A 19,686-nucleotide genomic window follows, 5' to 3' on the forward strand; every position below is an offset into this window, starting at 1 on the left:
GAATAAATGTTCTAAATATTCTGCCCTTGGCAGAAAAAAGGTTCCCCACCCCTGGTTTAGCATAAATTCTGTTGACATTTCATGAAAGATACCATGTTTGAATGCTTGAACTAGCCTTATTCATGTGATTTCAAAACATGTCATTCACGACATATTTACTAAGTCCCATCCTTGTGCTTCGTTTTTAATTGAATCCTTTACTGTCGACCTCTTTTACCATCCTCACTTGTTATTTTTAACAGCTGATTTCCATATTGCCTCAACATGCATAAAAAACTAGCTTATTGTATTTTGCCATTCTTGTACTATAGTAGCTAAAGCAATGAATAAACTTGAAAGCATCATGAGCATGCACTTGGTACTTTTATTTAAAATATACATAAGCCACTATTCTCCTGACCAATTTAATACTTAAGGTGGATATCAGTAAAAGCTTGTTGCCATGCTTGTGCACAATCCATTCCCCCATTCTCCGTGCAGTTAAGGATTCCTGGTTTCCCATGTCAAATACAGGTATCTGACTGAATCATTGTTACTTTTCACAAGCCAGAATTAGAGTAAACAGACTGATTCAGCTTGGAGTCGGCATTCATAAATCAAGAGGAACTGGAGGTTGTTTCAAATCCGGAATCCTCAGTTGTACTTTTCATTTGATGGAAGGAGGAAGGTGTATGTGCACTCATAGTGACAGGTCATGTTTATGAACGTCGTCTTAGCTGGAGCTTGTTATGACATCTACAGCCACAGTGAATAACCCTTTTCCCTGAAATAAATTATGCAGCATTTGAAACACTTCCCTATGAATGCATGACGAACATTGTCTTTTCAAATGGGCTTGAAGTGCCATTTTCGTATCACCATGTTCAGGTGAAGTTCCATCAGTTATCAGTTTATTGTAGAAGGCTTTCACGGCCAGATTCAACTGGTTGTGGTGGGTTTTGAAGGCTGTGTGGCCGTGGTCTGGTAGATCTTGTTCCTAATGTTTTGCTTCATCTGTGGCTGGCATCTTCAGAGGTATATCACAGAGAGAAGTCTACAGATTTCTGTATTTGAAACCTTTCCACCCATTTTGCTTCCGGCAGCAAAAAAGCACCCCAAGAACTTGCGTCCACACAAAATGGCCGCTTCAACTCCAGATTGCCATTTCCAGACCCCCGAGGGCTCCAGCAGACTTGAATATGCAAGCTTCAGTGCAGCCATACTGGCCTCCTCAGAAGTAAATGTCACCAAATCTGGTTCTCCCCCACTTCCACCTGACTTCTGTTTATTCGTTCAGGAGTGTTTGAGGGAGGAGGCTAAATCCCTAATTTTTCAGGGGTTCCCTGAATTGGACTAGAAGACGAAGAGTTTGGATTTATACCCCACCTTTCTCTCCTGTAAGGAGACTCTAGGTGGCTTACAAACTCCTTTCCCTTCCAGCGTGGAGTACTGGTTAAGAGCTGGTGGATTTATTTATTTATTTGTCTGTCTGTCTGTCTGTCTGTCAAATTTATAAACCACCCAGCCCCGAAGGGCTCTGGGCGGTGTACACTGGGCCAAACATACAATGGCCAAACCAACAATACACCAACTAAAATAAATTAGAGCAAGTTAAAACAATTTACAAAATTTATAAAACTAGCAGCATCAATACAATATACATAACAATAAGATTATAAAATTGTGTGGCGCCTGATCCCAAGGATTCTAATCTGGAGAACTAGGTTTCATTCCCCACTCCTCCACCTGAGTGGCAGCGGCTTATCCAGTGAACCAGATGTGTTTCTGCACTCCTACATTCCTGCTGGGTGACCTTGGACTAATCACAGTTCTTTGGAACTCTCTCAGCCCCACCTACCTCATAAAGTGTCTGTTGTGGGGAGAGGAAGGGACAGGAGCTTGAGTCTCATTACAGGAGAGAAAGGTGGGTATAAATCCGAACTCTTCTTCTTCTCACACCTGCAAGCCTGCAGGCCTCTCCAGATGGGAGGTTATAGTCAAGGACTTCCTCACTCAGGATCATTGGTCACCCAGGGAAGCCACCTTTCCCATCATCACATTGGAGATGAGAGCAGTACATTTTGACTTCCTGACCTTCAATCAAAAGGACCTATATATTAATATAGAGAGAACATTGCCCAAAAGGCTGATTTCAACCACTAAGGGGGATCCTGCTCATTAGTCCTACACAGAAGCAGTAAAAATCCTTTCCTGGACAGAGATAGAACCTCCTTTTGTTTCAAGCAGAAAATGTGAGGGGAGTATACAACTCCCAAGTGGACTGGCTCAACCACCATGAGATCTAAGAGGAAAATTAGAAACTCAAGATCTGGGCAATCCAACAGTGGACCTATTTGCTTCTCAGTTCAATTTCCAGATGACTTATTATTTCACTTGATTTTTTCCATCCACACACAGAAGCAACAGATACCTTAACATCCCTGTTACTTTGGGGGCTTTTCTAAGTGTTTATGCCATTGCTGGTTCTTCCAAAGCTTCCGAGAAGGATAATGGATCTACCGGTGTAGGTAACAGCAATCAGTCCCTATTGGGTCCTATGTCTGAGGCTTTCCACCCTACAACTGATGGCAATCCAATAGCCACTGGAGATTCCCCAGCATTATGACGTGCTTTAGCAAGAACTAGTTTACCATCCAGATCAAGGCAAATGAAGCTAATCGAATGGAAATTGAGAGGTTCACCCTCCTAAAATCAGGACTATCAGAAAAGGTCACTCAAATCTCCTTCATCATCTTAACTTTATCTAATCTACTGTAACCTTAACTTACTTTACCTGTCATTCAACCTATTTAATCTGTTAGTTATTGTTCATTCCTTTCTGCCTATGCATTAACGGTTTTGTGACCTTTAACGTATTCAGTTGAATAGTTAATGTTGTGTTTAAGTTATTTAGTTTACTGCTTTTTGGAGAGTCCTGAACTGAGAAGGGGGAGGGAGACGATTCCATGGCCAACAGAAAGGAGAAAGAATTGTTTCTGCCTTCTTGATTGGAATCACCCACAAGATGTCCTCCAACTGCTCAGAGGAGACGGACCTTTCATGGGGAAATAACCAGTGGTTGTTTAAAAGTATAATAAATCGTTAGTATTCAGTCACTGGATGATGTGTGTGTGTGTTAAGTGCCATCACATCACTTCCTGTTTATGAAGACCCTAAGAATTAATGGTTTCCAGAATGTCCTATCATTGTCAGGCCTTCTTAGACTTATAAACTGAGCAGTGTGACTTTCTTTATTGAGTCAGTCCATTTCATGTTGGGTCTCCTTTTCCTGCTACCTTCAACTTTTCCTGGGTGGTCGATTCCATTTAAAACCTGTCTGAATGGTGTATTAAAATGTAAACATAAAAATTGTTAAGCAGTATACAAACTGCAGTGCTAGTAAGAGAAAGATAAAGCTATTTTAAGTGCATTCCAATAAAAACCTACTTGCTTATTCTTAAGCTATTATGGAAGACTATTATACATAATACTGAAATAAAGTACAAAATCCTGCAAGTACACATTGAATGCCTGTGTAATATTGTAATTTAGTTTTCATTAGCCAGTGTTCCTTTCACTTAATGAAGTGTGGAAGAAGGTGCCTCTGGCAGATTGATAAGATGCCTTCTGTCTTCAGGGAGACTGAAGTAGATTATCTGAAATCAGGAATTTTCTGAACAGTTCTCTTAAATGTTGTTTCTAGCCAACTTCATAAACCTACTTTGGCTTTCTGTGAGTATCTCCATTATATTATAATTAGTTGATGCAAATCTTCCAGTTTGGCAGTGTTGCTATAGTTCAGAATAACTTTGACATGCTTCTTTTTTCATATTTATAGATTCTTTCTCTTTTGCTACCCTCAGTTATGAGAGGATATACTTTCAATTGTGCTTGCAGCAGTCATTCACATAATTCAACTTCTGTTATGTCCTGTTTTAATCTCTTCTACTTCCCTGGCTCTGTATGTGAGCAACATGTGTGGTTGTTAGGCAGGCAGAACTAAAAGAAGGGGAGCGAATGCTTTTGAATGTGACAATTAAACAGCCAATCTTTTTTTTTTTTTTGCATGATGTGTAGCTATCGGCAGTATCCCAAGGGAAGAAACACACTCCATATCTAATCAGAGTATAGGCAACTGCTTTTAGGCCTCTTCCGTCTGTGCATTTCTTGGACACTTCCTTTTATTATTGAATGGTAAGCCCCAAAATAGATTATCTGATTAGGGTGTTGTGGATAGACTTCCCCTCTCATTGAATTTTTTTTTGTTCAAATGAGAGGTTCTGTGTCAGTTTCCAGTTTATCACTACTCTTAGGTGATGCTTCACTGTGATGTATTTTGGGTGAAGAAGTAATAGTGTGTGTGCACAGTGGCAAAGTGTTGGTTCAGATAGTATGAGAAGTTGTGTTAAGAGCATTGGGCCAGCCGAGTGTGTCGACTGGATTTGCTTAACCACTTGCATAATCCTTGCTTGGGTGGGAGGAAGAGCATGCCTTGGGTTGAATATGTGACTGTCCTGGGTGGAGAACAGATACCACATGACTCTTCTGGTGGCTGCTGAGGAAGGTGTTTGCCTGTATGCAGTGAGTGGTCATACCAATGTCTTTGCAAACCTTTGTTCTGGAACAGGATAATCTCAGAAGATCATCTAGGAATGAATATGATTTTTCCCCTCAGAGACTAACTTATAGAGCCATCATTAATTTGTTGAATATGTGTGGTGCTGAAGCCAGACTGAAGGGCCTAGTCCTGAACAGCCAATGTTGGTCCCCTTAGGGGGAAGCTCCTATGAGAAGGAAGGATTGGTACCCTTAGGGTTCGTATTTGAATTTCCTGTGCTGCATGAACTTCCTGAGAAACTTGATATCCAGAATGGCCTTCCAATCCCTATGTGAACAGAATGAAGCAGATGCGTGAGCCTGTATCTCCACAGTAACTCTGATCTGCCAGTTAATTGATATTGGTAGCGTCTTGCCTGGTCTTTTTTCAGCTTTCTTTGCCCTGCTATTGGGTTGAGGCAGGAAAAAGAACTGAGGTTGGTGGACACTCCCTTCCCATTGCAGATAGAAGGAACAACCTACTTCCTGTCTCTAGGGACTGAGGGTAGGTGAGTACCCATTTGTCAGTTCTGCTTTCTTCAAGTGAAAAGGCATATATGAACTGTACAGAGCAGTGCTAATTATAAGTGTAGTTCTGTAATCTGTGATTATACATCCGTCACTGATAGTTTATCTAATGGACAAGACATACAAACACAGTGAATGCAATGTATAATTACTGTTTGGCATAGTATTTAAAATTAGTTCACTACAGTGGTTTACTTTTGTGAGCTTTCTAAGGTATTGAAAGGAAGCAGAAATCATAGTCTGGGAAGCTGAGAAACACAAATCCAAAGCTCCCTTGGGCATGTGTTACTGGTAATTCAGATCTTTGGATCCAAGGCTATGCAGAGCAAGTGTGCCAATCACTTTTATTGAACCAGCTAATATAAAAAAATGTATAACATTCCTGCTTCCTTATTAGAAACTGTATTAAAAATGTATGTACACTGTTACGTGTCACATAGGTTGCTTATGTTAAAAGATATTAATTACAAGATAGGCAAAATTGTATAAAGTATGCCTATATATAAATGTACATCTGTTGGAAGAACAGGGAGTACTTTGGTTATAAATGAAGGACAGTATGGCAGAATTTCTGTGCATGTCCTGGTTTAGACGAGTTCATGTCTAATTTTGGTTTGTTTTTTTGAACATCTATGTTAATATGGTTTGAAAAATTAGCATTAAGGCTTCTCTTCATATTTTTAATTTTAATTATACATCTATACTTTGTGCACTGAAAACTAAGATGTCTATATGGACATCTGATTTGGCAGCACTGATCCATGCTGCGGTAACATTGAGGCTAGACAACTGTAACTCATCCTACATGGGGCAGTCCTTCAAGATGATCCAGAAATTTCAGCTGGTGTTGACCATCAGGACCACATTCACAAGTCCAGAAATCGCTTTTCGGGTAGCCTATCAGAATAAACTCAAGGAAATGGTGAATCAGGTTACTGTTCTTTAGATCTTCTGCCAAAGCATGTTAAACAGCCTTAAAAGTGCTTATGGAACAACTTGAATGGGCTTTGACTTAATGAATATTGTCTGTTTTTAGCTATGTGAATTATGAATAATTATTTTTGGGCTTTGGTTGTCACCTACTTTTAGTACTGACTGTTACAAGGAAGATTAGTAGTAACATCTTCTGAATTGTTATATCCATATAAATATCATTTAAAAGACCAAGAGATTGGCTCTGCAAGCCCTTGCAGGTTCCCCAGCTGTACATCCATAATTGCCCCAATTCTAAGAATCCTTTTCTGATGTACTATTAAGATATGCACTATCACTCTCTTCATCCTAGCTCTCCACTCAGAACTTTACTTTGGTCATTTATAGTTTCAGCTTTGATCTATTACATCCTCCTCTTCCAACTCTCCCTTTTCCTTTGCTTTTCACTCTTGACTTCTCACTTCATGAGCTGGCTACCTTGTCCTTGGCTAATTTCTTCATGACCTCTCACTGTATTCTCTCCTGCCTTTTGTCTCTATGTCTCCTTTCTAATAACCACCAGCCTTTTCTTGTCTCCTTCCCTAACCTATTCAGTTGCCTCTTGCTTTTCCTCGTTCTAGCTTTACCATACTTGCCATATATTGATGAACTCTACCATTTTATCATTCAGTCCCATCCAGTAAGTTGTCTTTCTGATACTTCAGGGGTGGGGGTGAGAAAGAGTAGGTGTTTTATTTTTATTATGTTTTTATTGCCATGTTTTATTGTCACTGTTTTATTTATGATATCTGTTGGCATGTTACATTATTCTGATTTTATTGTGAGCCGCCTAGTGACGTTTGTATAAGGTAAGATAAAAAGTCATAAAGAAATTAATAACATATTTCCTTCTGTGTGTAAACAATGTCACTATCCAGTCTGTTCCCGGTCACCAAGATTTAGCATTGTACATTTTAGTACGTTCTTCCTTATTCCCCTTTTTTCTATATTCCTTACTGACCATGTAAAACTTGGAGAAAATATGTCTCTTGTTCTCTGTCCCCTCCTCCCCCAGTGAAAATTGTGGTTCGTACTTTAGTCGTTTTTCAGTTAGGCTTTCCATTGTGACAGCTTGGCTGTCAGCAATAGCCAGAACTGTTTCCCTGAAATCATTCAACTTTTATTGCTTCTACCACACAAGATGCTATCTTTAAATCACTACCCTGTCCTTTCACTGTTACTGTGTTAGTACCATGCTCACCAATAGAGGTAATTTTAAAGAACACTTGAAGTTCTGAGTAAATATGCATGGAATTATGCTATTTTTTAATAAAATTAAGTTCTGTTTTGCAAATATGTGTTTATGGATAACCTTTATAAAGCTCTTGTGTAGAAACCAACTTTTAGAAATTATACCCATTTTAATAATTAAGCCAAGCAAAAACAATTTTTAGTTTGGGATAGAGAAAAGATCCAGTTGGCCAGAGTTCCGTAGGAAGTAGTTGATGCTTAAAACCTCAAATCATTTGTTTCTCAGAAATTCGTCACTCTTATTTCTGCCTTTACTGTGTGCTGCTTTATAAAACAAATATTAAAGTTTTAATTTTGCATTGGATTTTTACTTGCTGGTCAGGGCTGTGTTTCAGAGAGCCAGTGGTTTGCAGCTTAATTTGTTTATATTACAGTTTGAATGTACTGGAAAATGCCAAAACACACACACTCTACCCACAAATGTAGTGTATTCACATGACAGGCGTTGTGTGCATGTGTATGGGATAAAGTGAAATCTTGTGAGCTAATGAACAAGGCTGCAATGCTAGCTGTTTTGTGGTGTGGGCTCCAGTCTCAGGACGATTTATTCAGATCTCTTGTACACTGTCCTGCATGTAATCTGCAGATTCCTCTTAAACCTTCTGTCTGTCCTCTTTGTTTTAGCAGATTAAATGATTATTTCATAAAATTGTCAGGTACTTTACTTTCCTACTTATCTGTAGCATATTCCCTTCAGAATCTTAGTAGCCTTACTATCCGCACCTACAAATTGCAAGATGGCTTTAGGGTACAGCATTTTTAGAATTCAAAGTTGGAATCCTGATATGGAGTTACTCAAATAAGCATGTGTGCTTGTACTTTAGATATATACTACAGTGGATGTCTTGTGCAGTTCACTTTCCTTTTTAGTTTTATTTCTTTTTGTTATAATATATGTCTTTATGTTATTATATAATTTCCCTTTCATGCTTGAAAGAAGTGATGCCTCTGCTTTTCAGTCGTGGATGGTATAACATTAATAGCAATTGGTTCATTGGAGTTGACTGTAACATACAGTAAGCCACATAATTACATCTGATTTCAAGCTTGCACATGTTTTCTTTCAGTTTTTCATAATTTTAAATGTAAAGTTTGGCAGGTATGTCCTTTTGCATTGATTATTCTTTGTTTAGCAGTTATGAGTGTATGTACAAGATTTCTGCATTGAGAACTGGACAAGTATGCAAGTTGTAGCGAATAAAATAGATTCTCTCTTTTGTTATCTATCTGTCATTAAGATTCCTTTTTGGGGTTACTTTCTCAGCGAAACTGATCTATAGCTTTAGGAAATTTACCATCTCCCCCATCCCCGGCTGCATTTACAGAGGAAAAAGTAGCCAGACTTGCCTGTTTGAATAGGAACTCTGAATTATGGTAAGAATACAAAATGTTGAGTATTCTTTAAAACAAATGAGCTGAGAGGCTTAAATAGGGACTATACTAATTAGGTTGCAAGCTGTCTGGCCTTGCCCAGTGGATCAGTTTAAAGTTCCTCTTCTGTTGTGCCTTCCCACCAAGACTATATTGGCAGATAAATACTGTGAAATTAGATTGCTGGGCACATTTCCATCTCTGCAGCACTAGTTCAAAAACATGGACATACTCGCTGGGTCTCCAGTATATAAGTAGAATTTCCTGTCTTTGCATGTGACAAAGAAAATAAAAGATTTTAACAATTGGTAGATTCCACATATCCAGGGCCCAGGCCTCCAACGCCCCAGCAGCGCGCACACACCCCCCCCCCCAAGCCACTTACCCGCAGGACTTGACAAGCCACAGCAGCCCAAGGTGGTGGGAGAGCTAGGCAGCAGCTACCCCAGGGGGGATTGAAGGGCAAGAGTTGCTGGTTCTCAGCAGTATTTCAGTGAAGGGATTGAATGTGGGGAGAAAGAAGAGAGAGATGTTTAAAAGGCAGATCTGGGCCAAATTTTTCATATGTTACCTGCAGTCCAATTCAATTGAAGAGGTTCTGAAGTAGCAAGGGGGAGCAAGAAGAAGGGAGTCTTTCTCCAGTGATGTCAGTGATAGAGGAGCAATGCTTGAGGATCAGATTGATCCTAATTTCCCTTGTTGGGCTGCTGTTTTGATGCTGTTTTTCCCTGGGCATTTACTATTGGTATGAAATCCAGTTGACAGTATTTGGGGTCCTTTAAACAGTTAACAGGAGAAGGGATGTAGGATGTCTGCATTCAGAATTGGAAGAGAAGGAAGTAGATGATTCATCAGTAAATGGTGAGGCGGCCTAAGTGGCAGACCTGACCAGTGTCTTCTTCAGTTTACAAAGGCCAGGTGATCAGGTTTCCAGAGGACTTTGCATTGTAAGGCTGATAGTTGAATGGTCCTGGGAATCAGGTTATTGTTCAGTAAACCTGGATTGTTTATCATGACCTGAATTTTGATGAGCCCTCAGGAAGCCAAAGAGGAGCTATTGACAGGGGATTTGTCCTGGCCCCCAGGGAAATCTGGCTACTTCCTTGTGAATCAGTATCTTTAATTACTTGCAACTTGATCTTAATTTTTTTAGCTTTAAGGTCAAGCACAAAGTCTGCCCTGCAAACTCAGACATCCTATGACCTGAGAAGTTATGGAAGTGGCTCAAAACTTGGCTTCTAGCACAGGGCTCCTTTTTGTTTATTTATTTTCTTTCTTTCTTTATACCCTACCTTTCATGCTGAGACTCCAGGCAGATTACAGGATATAAAACAACACAGTCAACTGATGATCAGTGCAGTAGGACAAAGACTGCAGAATTAGAGAACAATCTGAACAACAAACAACAAAGTATGTAAAAAATACAGAAAGTGGGTTACAATTATGAGGCAGTGGAATGAAAGCAGGTAATTATTGCAGTAGACTACAGTTCTACTATAAATGGGGCCACCATCTTTGGCTGTTCTCTTTTACTACAGTTCTAATGTTGTTTTTTAATGTGCTCTTGAACATTACTGTTTTGCACATTCTGAAGAAGACAGAAATGTGGGAACTAAGTCTTTCTGACCTCATCAGGCTATACTGGCAAGGTGAAAGCCCCCATGGAAAATTCACTTGAATTGACAGCATCTGATCTTTATTTTCACAGCAGTCCTGTGATATTTGTTCATCTCAGAGAGAATTTCTGTAGCTTTAGTTACTCAGATAAAAAGGGAGGGATTCTTGGAAAATTCATATGGTGTTCCCTCATTACACATTACCTCCTTTCTGTGCATTCTCATGATCATCAGCCTATAACAACCTATACACGAGTGTTGTTATTTCTTCATGGTGATAGTGAAGCTTTTCTTTCAGATTGCATGGGGCAAATGTTGGGATCCTTCTGTGCTCCCCACACAAAATTTCTCTTCTGTGCTGACTAATTAAAGAGTCTTTTCTAACATTAAGCTCTCAGACTTGAGCAGCAGGCAACCCAATCCAAAAATAGGGGAGTAGATCTGCAATGGTACCAGCACACTGCCTCCAAAGAGGTGTTTAGCCATATAGCTGCTGAAAAAAGAAACTTGTCAGCCAGCAAAAAGCCTTATTAAGGCTGATTTCTTACACCATCTTTTTTGGTGGCATAAGTCTGTGCCCAGAGAAGAGGATGTGCTTGGGCTGAAAGGGCACTGGAACCCAACTAAAGGCAACTCCACCCCCAGGACTGCCACCAGGACACCTTATCCAATTCTGGTGCAGGCTCTTGTGCTACAGGAGCACCAGCCATGAGCCTTCCACAGTACCTGGATGTTGCACTCCTGCATGGCCCCCTTTGGAGCTGATGTAAGGGCCTTTGCATCAGCGCCAGTAGAAGGAAATTAGGTTTGATAGAAAAGTAACTATTGCATTTCCATTTTTTTCTTGAACTTCTTGAAAAATGTTTTTCTCTGTGGCTTCAAATTTCTAGAAACTTTACATCTCTACACTTCTTGTCGAAGTCCCAGCAACAGAGTCAGGAAATGCATTCTGTTCCTATATAATTGGTGTGTTCCATGTAAATGTTCTGTGGTTACTATGAAATGAATGATTTTTAGTCACAGGCAGAAAATAGTAACAGAACCTCTGAAACCGAAGAGACAGTTTATTTTGAATGTGTTTGATACATAAATATTTCAAGCTTTTCTTTGTATTGCTTAGATCCAGAAATAGATGAGCAGAGATTTTGAATAGCCATATGGAATTCATTCTGATGAAGGGTTTTAGAGAATTCCAAAGCCTCCACCACTCTTTTTTGTGATATTTTGATTGGTCATAAAAAATAATAGTACACAACTTTAGGAGCTGGCAACAAAAAGTGAGTGAGTGAGTGCAATTGAGTGAGTGATTTGAATGAAAGGTATTTGTAATTTCTTAATATGTTCTGGTGTATCCGAGGCAGTTACCATTGTGAAGCTAGATATAATATTTACTGCTATAAAGTTACTAATCTCCACACTGAGATAAGTGGTGGCTTTGGTGTATTCTTCCAGCAGCAGGTGAGTTAGGTCAGAACTGCAAGACGATGAAACTAACTGCAGAGGGGCAAGTTAGGGTTGGCAGATGAGAAGTTTTGGTGTTCAGCTATGATTAATCATTTTAAATTTATAATCAGCCACTTTATCATTTGATCACACTTTTTAAATGTCTGGGTGTTATGTAAGATACTCAAGGCATTACAGTGTAAGTGTTTCTCTTAGAGCTAAAAAGGTGTTTAATTCATGGAGGTTGTTCTTATTTAAACTACTAGGGCTTGGGTTCAAGGTCAGCAGAAGGAATGTGGATTTTCTCTGCGTTGACTCTCTGCAGTAGTCATTTTTTATCTCCAGAAAGATGATTCCTGGGGCTGTGAAACCTGTGTGTGCAAACAGTCTTAGAAGTCAGTCGGCTATAGTGATTACAGTGGAAGGGAATAAAGTAGCCCCTTCTCCATCTTCTACCAACAGATGGGCACTTAGAAGGGACACCCTTACCACACATACTCCCAACCCTCATGGCAGTTTGTATGCATGGATCCATAATCCCAGGAATCATCTTTGTGGAGGTCAAAAGGGATGCCAAGGGAAGGAGAACATGGGGGAAATCAGCATCTGCTGGATTTGCAAATGCATCTCTAGATCCAAGCCTTCATCTTGGGTCCTGGCTATTTTACATAGTGGCAAGCATTATGTTTTACATAATGGCAAGCATTATATATCCTTGTCCTTAAATAGCATTGTAAATTGCCTAGCACGCAAATCAGCTCATACTTGCTTGCAGCAAGTCTCGGAACGTAATCAGTCAGATGTAAAAGTAGCAAAATACAGAATATGACTTACACTACAACAGGATTGAACCTTGGACCTTGAACGGTGTGTTCTGAATTCTAAGCTATGTTTTGGTGAAGTATACTGTAGCTTTAAAAAGCATTCTTCAGTGTCTAAGGTAGAGATGAGGTATCTAAGATGAGGTATCTAAGGTAGGGATACTTTGAAGTATTGATATATTGGTTTCCCAAATTTTAGTCAAGATATAGTTTCAGAAACTGAAAGGATGAAGAGCATCCATGTTTCAAAAGTGTTTTGCATCTTCATCTGATAGCACTGATGAGATGTCAACATAAAAGAGAAACCTCCAGCTGCCTGAGCTCCCAGTCCTCTGTGCTGGTCGTTTCTTTGGATTTTGGTTTCTGTGATTGGGGCCACTTTTTTAAGTACAGTACATTCAAAAATAGGGTCATAGTTTGATTTCAGTTCTCAGTGGATAATCCTGCAATTAAAATGTTGTTTGGTGTTTTACAGAATATAATTTATCTGGTGTCATGTCTTTTGGGTGGGCTAGAACATGTGCTTTGGAGTATATAATTTTGTATTTTGAACTTTTAATAGAGAGAAGGAGCAAGAAAAGGAAGAACAGTTAATGGAAGACAAGAAAAGAAAGAAAGAGGATAAGAAGAAGAAAGAATCTACTCAGAAGGTAGGCCAGATGTTTGACTGCCACATTCATTTGTTGATGTTGAATAGTACAAGCATCAGCCAGTACTTCAGCAGGTGATCTGCTTGATACTTCTGTTACTTTGCTAGTGCTTGCTACCTTACCTCCCCCATGATGCTGCATGTACACGTCCGCTTTCTTCTCTGCTAGTCAAAAGGACCTGCTAGCTCTTGGACGCTGGAATAGGAAAAGTATACTGAATTGTACATTCAGTTCTATCAGCCATTTTAAACCTGGGTCAGTTCAGATCCAGTTGCACTTGCAAGTAGTTCATTCTGCCTAGTTTCCCACTTGAGCACTAATTTGGAAGCAATTCCTGCTTTTCTTGGGCATGCAGGTAAATAACAAATTAAATTGAGCTTACAAAGAACAATCTAAGGATTGTGCTTGCTCCTAGGATGCCACCTACATTTATAAACATTGAAGGCTTTGTACTGGTCATCATTTCCTTCATTGAGTACATTAGGATAACCCTTTTGGATGAGTTCCCAAGCTGCTGTGGCAGAGAACCAGGAGTTAGTGGTTTATATCATTCATTCATAAATGCAAATATAGAAATTGTCATCTTGTCCATAAAAATGTATTTTGAAAAAAATTGGGATTCTTAGTAAAATAACTTTAATAAAATTAGTCTGCTTGGAAAGTTTAAGTATTGTGAATATTTCAATTGAGCTAATATTTATTTTATATATAATGTAATTTATTTTATACATTAAAATATTATGGGTAGATTTAGGATACTATTATTATATTCAGAGATATCAGAAATCAAAGGGAAGGGGAAGGAAAGGCTATTTGTTTCAAGAATAATATATTTGCACAAAAATGTTGAAATTCTCAGTTTGTTACATAGTAGCTTTGTCCTTTGTGTTGACATATCATTTTATAAGAGCCACAGAAAATATGGTGAAACATGTGCAACACAGATGCCCACTAGTTTCAGGTTGGTTCAAAATCCTTTTATTGCTGTTACTGTGTTGTAACTTACCAGCATAACAGCATATTACTATTTCAAGCAGCTCTTCAGAAAGATTCAACAACTAAGTGACATTTAAGAATTCTGCATGGGGAAAAAACAGGTTACTGTTTAACAAAGTCATATTATTCAATGATATTTAAAAGTTGCCAAGTGTGGGGGAAGTTGACATGTTTCATCAACAGGTCAGTATTTCTATAAATGTTTCCAGGGGGCATTGTACATTATAAAGACAAATTCTGTAGATTGGCAGGGTCATGTTAATTTTAGGCATTGTTCTTTCAGTTTACATTTCATTCTCAGATGTAAATTAATGCTGTATTACAATGTTTTTACTGCTTGTTATGCTAAAATGTATAGAGAATATATGGGGGAGATTTAGTTTGTGTGTCTTGTCAAGTCAACAGAGAAAAGTGATGATCAGCAAAAAGACCAAAATAAAGGAAAGTTCTTAATATAATTATTGTTCTTTACTGGTGTTAAGGCTTTCTTCAGAAAGTATCTTCATGTGAATCAAAGAGAAAGGCCAAGTTTCTGCAGATTCATCAAAGAGGAATAACTTCTTGTTCTCCTGAATTAAAACGATTGAATAATAGTTCTTAATAGATCCTCAGCCCTAATAATAAGAAATGCAGATATAACAGCCTGGCACAATATAGTGGAGCTTATTAGAACAAATTCATAGGGCAGAAGAGCATCTCTGCTTATCAGATTTCTTTACAAAATTTGCAATCCATTTGGGGTGATTTGCACTATATCACACAGCACAGTGGTTCATAAATAGTTACAATTACAGCCACTGTGTTGTAAGGCTGTGGCACAGGTTTCAGACTTCCCTTGTGTATTTTATCTTGTAGTTCTTCACATTCAGCATTTTCCATTGTCACAGATGACAGAGATCAAATATCTAGCTGCCATCATAGCATCTATAATGTTTGGGAGCAAGTATGATATATAGTTACAGCTTTTGCTGTGCGTTTGTGAATACACTTATTCCTTTAATGAGAGTGTAAAGGCCTTACTGAATTAGATCAAGGTTCTCTCTAGTCTATATATATAAAAAGCTAACCGTGCGTTTGTTCCTCATGCCCTAACGTGGAAACGGCTGGACGGATTGCCCCCAAATTTGGACACCATGTGGCTTCCCATTGTGGGCAGGTTTTTGGATCTTCACCAGGCTCACAGGTCACACCGGAGCCTGGTAAAAGGCACATTTCCCCAATGAGGGGCCGCCATGCCAGGGGGCGTGGCTTGGCCGCCTTCTCAGCAGCGTGCGCGCTCATGCCAGGTGAACCTGCCTGCCGCCGGAATCCCCCAGAAACACACCAAGACAGGAAGGAGGAGCGTTCCAAGCTGAGCCATTTGGAAAAGCCAGTACGCCTCTCCCCTTCTTCCTCCCTTCCCTGCCTACCTCCCCACAGTGAGCTGCAGCGAAGCCACAGACTGTGTCCACCCAGAAAAGTAAGGGAGCGAGTGGCTGCGTCCTCCCAGGCGGGAAGAGCAGTTAATTTAAATAGGGAGGTCCGCAGTCTCTCGCTTCCCTCATAGCTTCCCTGCGTGGACTGACGGTTGCAACCCGCTTGCACGGAGGGGCGTAAGGAACAACCAAGCCGGCCCTTGCTGGGGAACGCGGAGGTACTCTCAGCCACACCAACAGCTCTAAAACTCACAGGGAGAGGAAGAAAGACCGCTCCTACCCAAACAGTCCGACACACCCGTTACGCCTCTCCCCTTCCTCCTCCCTTCCTTTCAGACCTCACTGCCCTCAGCCACAGCGAAGCGTGGCCGGGCCCGCTAGTGTGTCATATTTTTCCCTGACCATGGCAAGTTAGATGTATCCAGGAAATTCTGAAATAAGGCTGACAGCAGTAGTCATCGTTGTTTATCCTGAGTACCTGGATTTCATTGACATAGGTGACATTTAACTATTGTGGCAAATAATTCTATCAACATCTGGCTTTCACAAATTTTTCAAACCTCCGTTTAAAAGTCTTCTCAGCCCATGGCAGACACCTCATGGTAGTGAATTTACTGTTCATCGTGAATTGTGTGAAGACTTTTTTCATCCATCCTGAATCTACTGACAGTCAATTTCATTGGATGGCCCTGAATTCTGATAATACCAGAGAGAAAAATTATCTTGCTGTTAAACCCTCTCTCTCATATTGCTCCCAGGGTAGGCACTTCAGAATAAGTCATAATTCTTCAGAGTCCCCTATACTTGGTAGTTTAGAGCTGTCTGGGAGAGAGGGAAAGCTGTGATGCTCAGGAGCAGTCACAGAGTTTTCTCTTTCCTGTGGCCCCGGATTAGCCACTGGAACATTTGTAAGATTAGGACATTTTGTACCCCCCCCCCCTTTCCCAAACTAAGCAGTTCCTGAACTTTCTGTACTTTCCATGATTGACTTGTAAAGTGACTCCACAGTAATTTTTCCCTTTCCAAATTGGAATACAGGAATCTCTTTAGTTAATACAGAAAAGGGTTGTTGGACTTCTCATGTTTCGTATTTATAAATGTATAGGTTACTTAGCAAAGGTTGTATTTTGTGGGCATTTCTGACATTTTGGAGAGGCAAACTCAAATTTGCCATTGAGTCAAATTTGCCATTGAGCCTTCCAGTGTCTTCTTAAACCTCAACTGTTCCTTCTTATCCCTCTTGCCCTCACAGCCTGCATACAAGACAGATGTGACCCAGTTTTGAATCCTAACTCATAGTTAGAGAACAGCTGCCTTATCTAATGTCCTGATCTATTGTTTTTCTCCCTCCCTGAAAGGGGTACCCTGGAATGAACCAAGCAGAAACCAGATAAACCTTCTGATTGAGGCATTTGGGACTAGGAACTTGACTGGAACATATTCATGATTGTGTTTGGTGTGGCCTTTTGAATGGGTTATGCTTGGATCTGGATTGCTAGTCTCCTTGTAACTTTTTGAGTGTTGCTTACATGCTGCTTTAGATTGGAATCTGTAGCCTATTTCAAATGATCACTGACAAAACTAGTGGGCTTTTGTTAACTCTTCCAGGCCTTTGTGAATAAATGCACTCATCATTGATGTTAGGGAACATCGTATTTCACACGCAATAGTGAATTCAACTGTTTTGTGCAGTTGGAAGAAGGGAGGATCGTTTCTTTGTGTGCTCTAATTGTGCATAAGTGATTTGGTTTGGTTGGTACAAACAGTAAATTCACATTGTACTTTTATTATTATAGATCTGCAACTCTGCACCAACTAGAATTAGGAACTTAAAAGCAAATTCTTTTAAGAGGTATTCAGAAGCATGACACATGGTGATCTTAGGAATTTCACTTTATTATGTTGAAATGCTTGTGCCTGATAAATTCTGAATTATATAGGTTCCAAAACATGGAGTGTCAGGGGATCTTTACATTTGTCTATACAGTAATTGGAAATCTTACATAATAATAGTGCAGACTTAGGCATTTAAGTTCAGTTCCAATTCATCTGTGCCTGCAGTTGTCAGTAGTTTGAATAAAAATTTCAGCCTACTGATGCCAACTTTTATTTCAGTTCATATGAAAAAATAGTTTTACAATGCAGTTCTGATTTGCAGAGCTTTTTTAAAAATAAAATTATTGCACACTCTGTATACTCAGAAGCTGAATTTCTTATGATTCCCTTTTCTGAGGGAATGAACATTAGGAAGATACTGCATTCTGTGCCAATTGGGATTGTCCCTGATTAACCATAATAGATGCAGTCCTCCTTCAAGAACCTATTTAAATAACTATGCATATGCTGAACTTTGGGTCAGAGGTTGGACTACCTCACTGGGAGTGGCTGAGCACTAGCAGCATGGGGAAAGTATTCTGCAGTGGACAGTGCTGGCCTGGTTGAGACAACACGAGTCTAAACCATGGCTTGGATGACCAGGAAAAGCTTGCATGATTCTCCTCTCCTTATATTCTAATTTCTTCCTTCATCGCCTTGTTTCCTGTGACTAAACTACATAAAATATCACTGGTGCTATACAAACCATGGTTTGCAAACCTTTTTCAAACTGTGGTTTGGACATTAATGTTAATATAGTTGCCTGTGATGTGGAAATGATGGAGGGAGTCTGAAAATGAGAAGAGACAAGGACATGCATGAGCTTCCAGCATACTCCTAATCCTCCAATCCATGGTTTGAATTGAGCAGAAGGAGGGATGGGCCTCTATGTTTTTGTCATCATCCTGTAAGAATAAATTAGTTTAAATTTGCATATGCCTAAACAGTTAACTTTTAGTATATGAATAATCTCACCTTGAAAATAGGCTAAACTTAACCATAAGAACTCTTCATCTCTTTTATTTTTCTTATTATTTAACTTACAGGTCACAGATCAAAAAACCAAAGGTAAGAAACTTTCTTTTTTCTGCAATTATAACAACTTACCTTGGCCCTTGAGTAGGCCTTCTTAAAATTTCTCTACCCTTATTAGGGAAAAGTTTGTTCATTGTTGTGTCTTCAGTGCAGTCCCACGTGGGACTGCGCAGGTCCAGGCTGGCTGTGGAGAAATGACTAGAAGACTTCTAGAAGCTTCAGAGTGCTTGGAGCGCCCCCTACCCTGTCTAGAGCTGAGAGCAGTCTAATTTCCCACTCAAATAGTCATGTGAGGAACGTGGGAGAACGGTCCTCCCACAGTTCTCTCTTTGTGGCCACAAAAAGAGCACTTTATTTACCTTAGCTGAGCACTTCATTTACCTCAGAATTTTTCTTTCTCTTTTCAACTTCTTTGTCAATATGGTGTTATTCAATAAATGCTTAAATTGTGGAACAAAGATGGCTCAGAATGATGATAATGAATGTCTCCTTTGTCTCAGTGAAACTCATGTCTCCAAGATGTGCCCATTTTACTCCAAAAGGGCAGACGTGAGTATGCCTCCAGCCTTAAGACTGACTTGTGGGGAAAATCCTTCACTTTAATGGATTCTCCCATGAAGAAATCCTTAAAGGTTTCTCATTCCCGATGGTTCCATCTGATCCAACTTCTGAGTCCGCTTTAGTGGCCAAACGGGCAACTTCTGAATCTCCTGTTAAAAAGGCTAAAAAGAATACTTCTCAGTCTGAGCTGTTATCTCCTTGATGTTGAGACCAGTCACTGTCACATCCACAGTCTGATTCCCTGATTCATCAGCCAGCTGTTCCTCTCAACATCGGCCACCATCATCTCCTTGCTGCCAAGATTTGAGGTAAAAAGTCTCAACATTGACCATCTATGTCCCCTCCTAAGCAGAAGCCTTATCACAGTTGAGGTCGGAGTCTGAGCATTTCTCGTCATTGAAGCGTCCACTCCCCTTGACATAGAATGTCTTTGTCTCCAGAGATTTTGACTGCTGTCAGAAAGAGTCCGGTCATCCAAGGACACCTTCTCCTCCCCTCCATGGAGGATCTTCTAACATTCCTCAGAGAGTAATATTTGTGCAGGTATTTTACCTCCTTTGGATCAGAGAAAGAGATT

General features: G+C 39.8%; 1 protein-coding gene across 6 annotated transcripts in view; it reads left to right on the forward strand.

The window, feature by feature from the left end:
- TNRC6B (trinucleotide repeat containing adaptor 6B) overlaps positions 1-19,686 on the forward strand; it is a 154,138-nt gene that overhangs the window by 63,632 nt on the left and 70,820 nt on the right. For 5 of the 6 annotated variants that reach the window (XM_048501035.1, XM_048501031.1, XM_048501033.1 and 2 more), the window contains 2 exons: positions 13,140-13,227; positions 18,560-18,581. In XM_048501035.1, the coding sequence (XP_048356992.1) occupies positions 13,140-13,227; positions 18,560-18,581 (110 nt within the window). Of the gene's footprint in view, positions 1-12,572; positions 13,228-18,559; positions 18,582-19,686 lie in introns of those variants that run through there. The other variant, XM_048501034.1, reaches the window with a different exon arrangement.

This window comes from Sphaerodactylus townsendi, linkage group LG06 (assembly GCF_021028975.2).
Source record: "Sphaerodactylus townsendi isolate TG3544 linkage group LG06, MPM_Stown_v2.3, whole genome shotgun sequence".
Taxonomy (NCBI): Eukaryota; Metazoa; Chordata; class Lepidosauria; order Squamata; family Sphaerodactylidae; genus Sphaerodactylus; species Sphaerodactylus townsendi.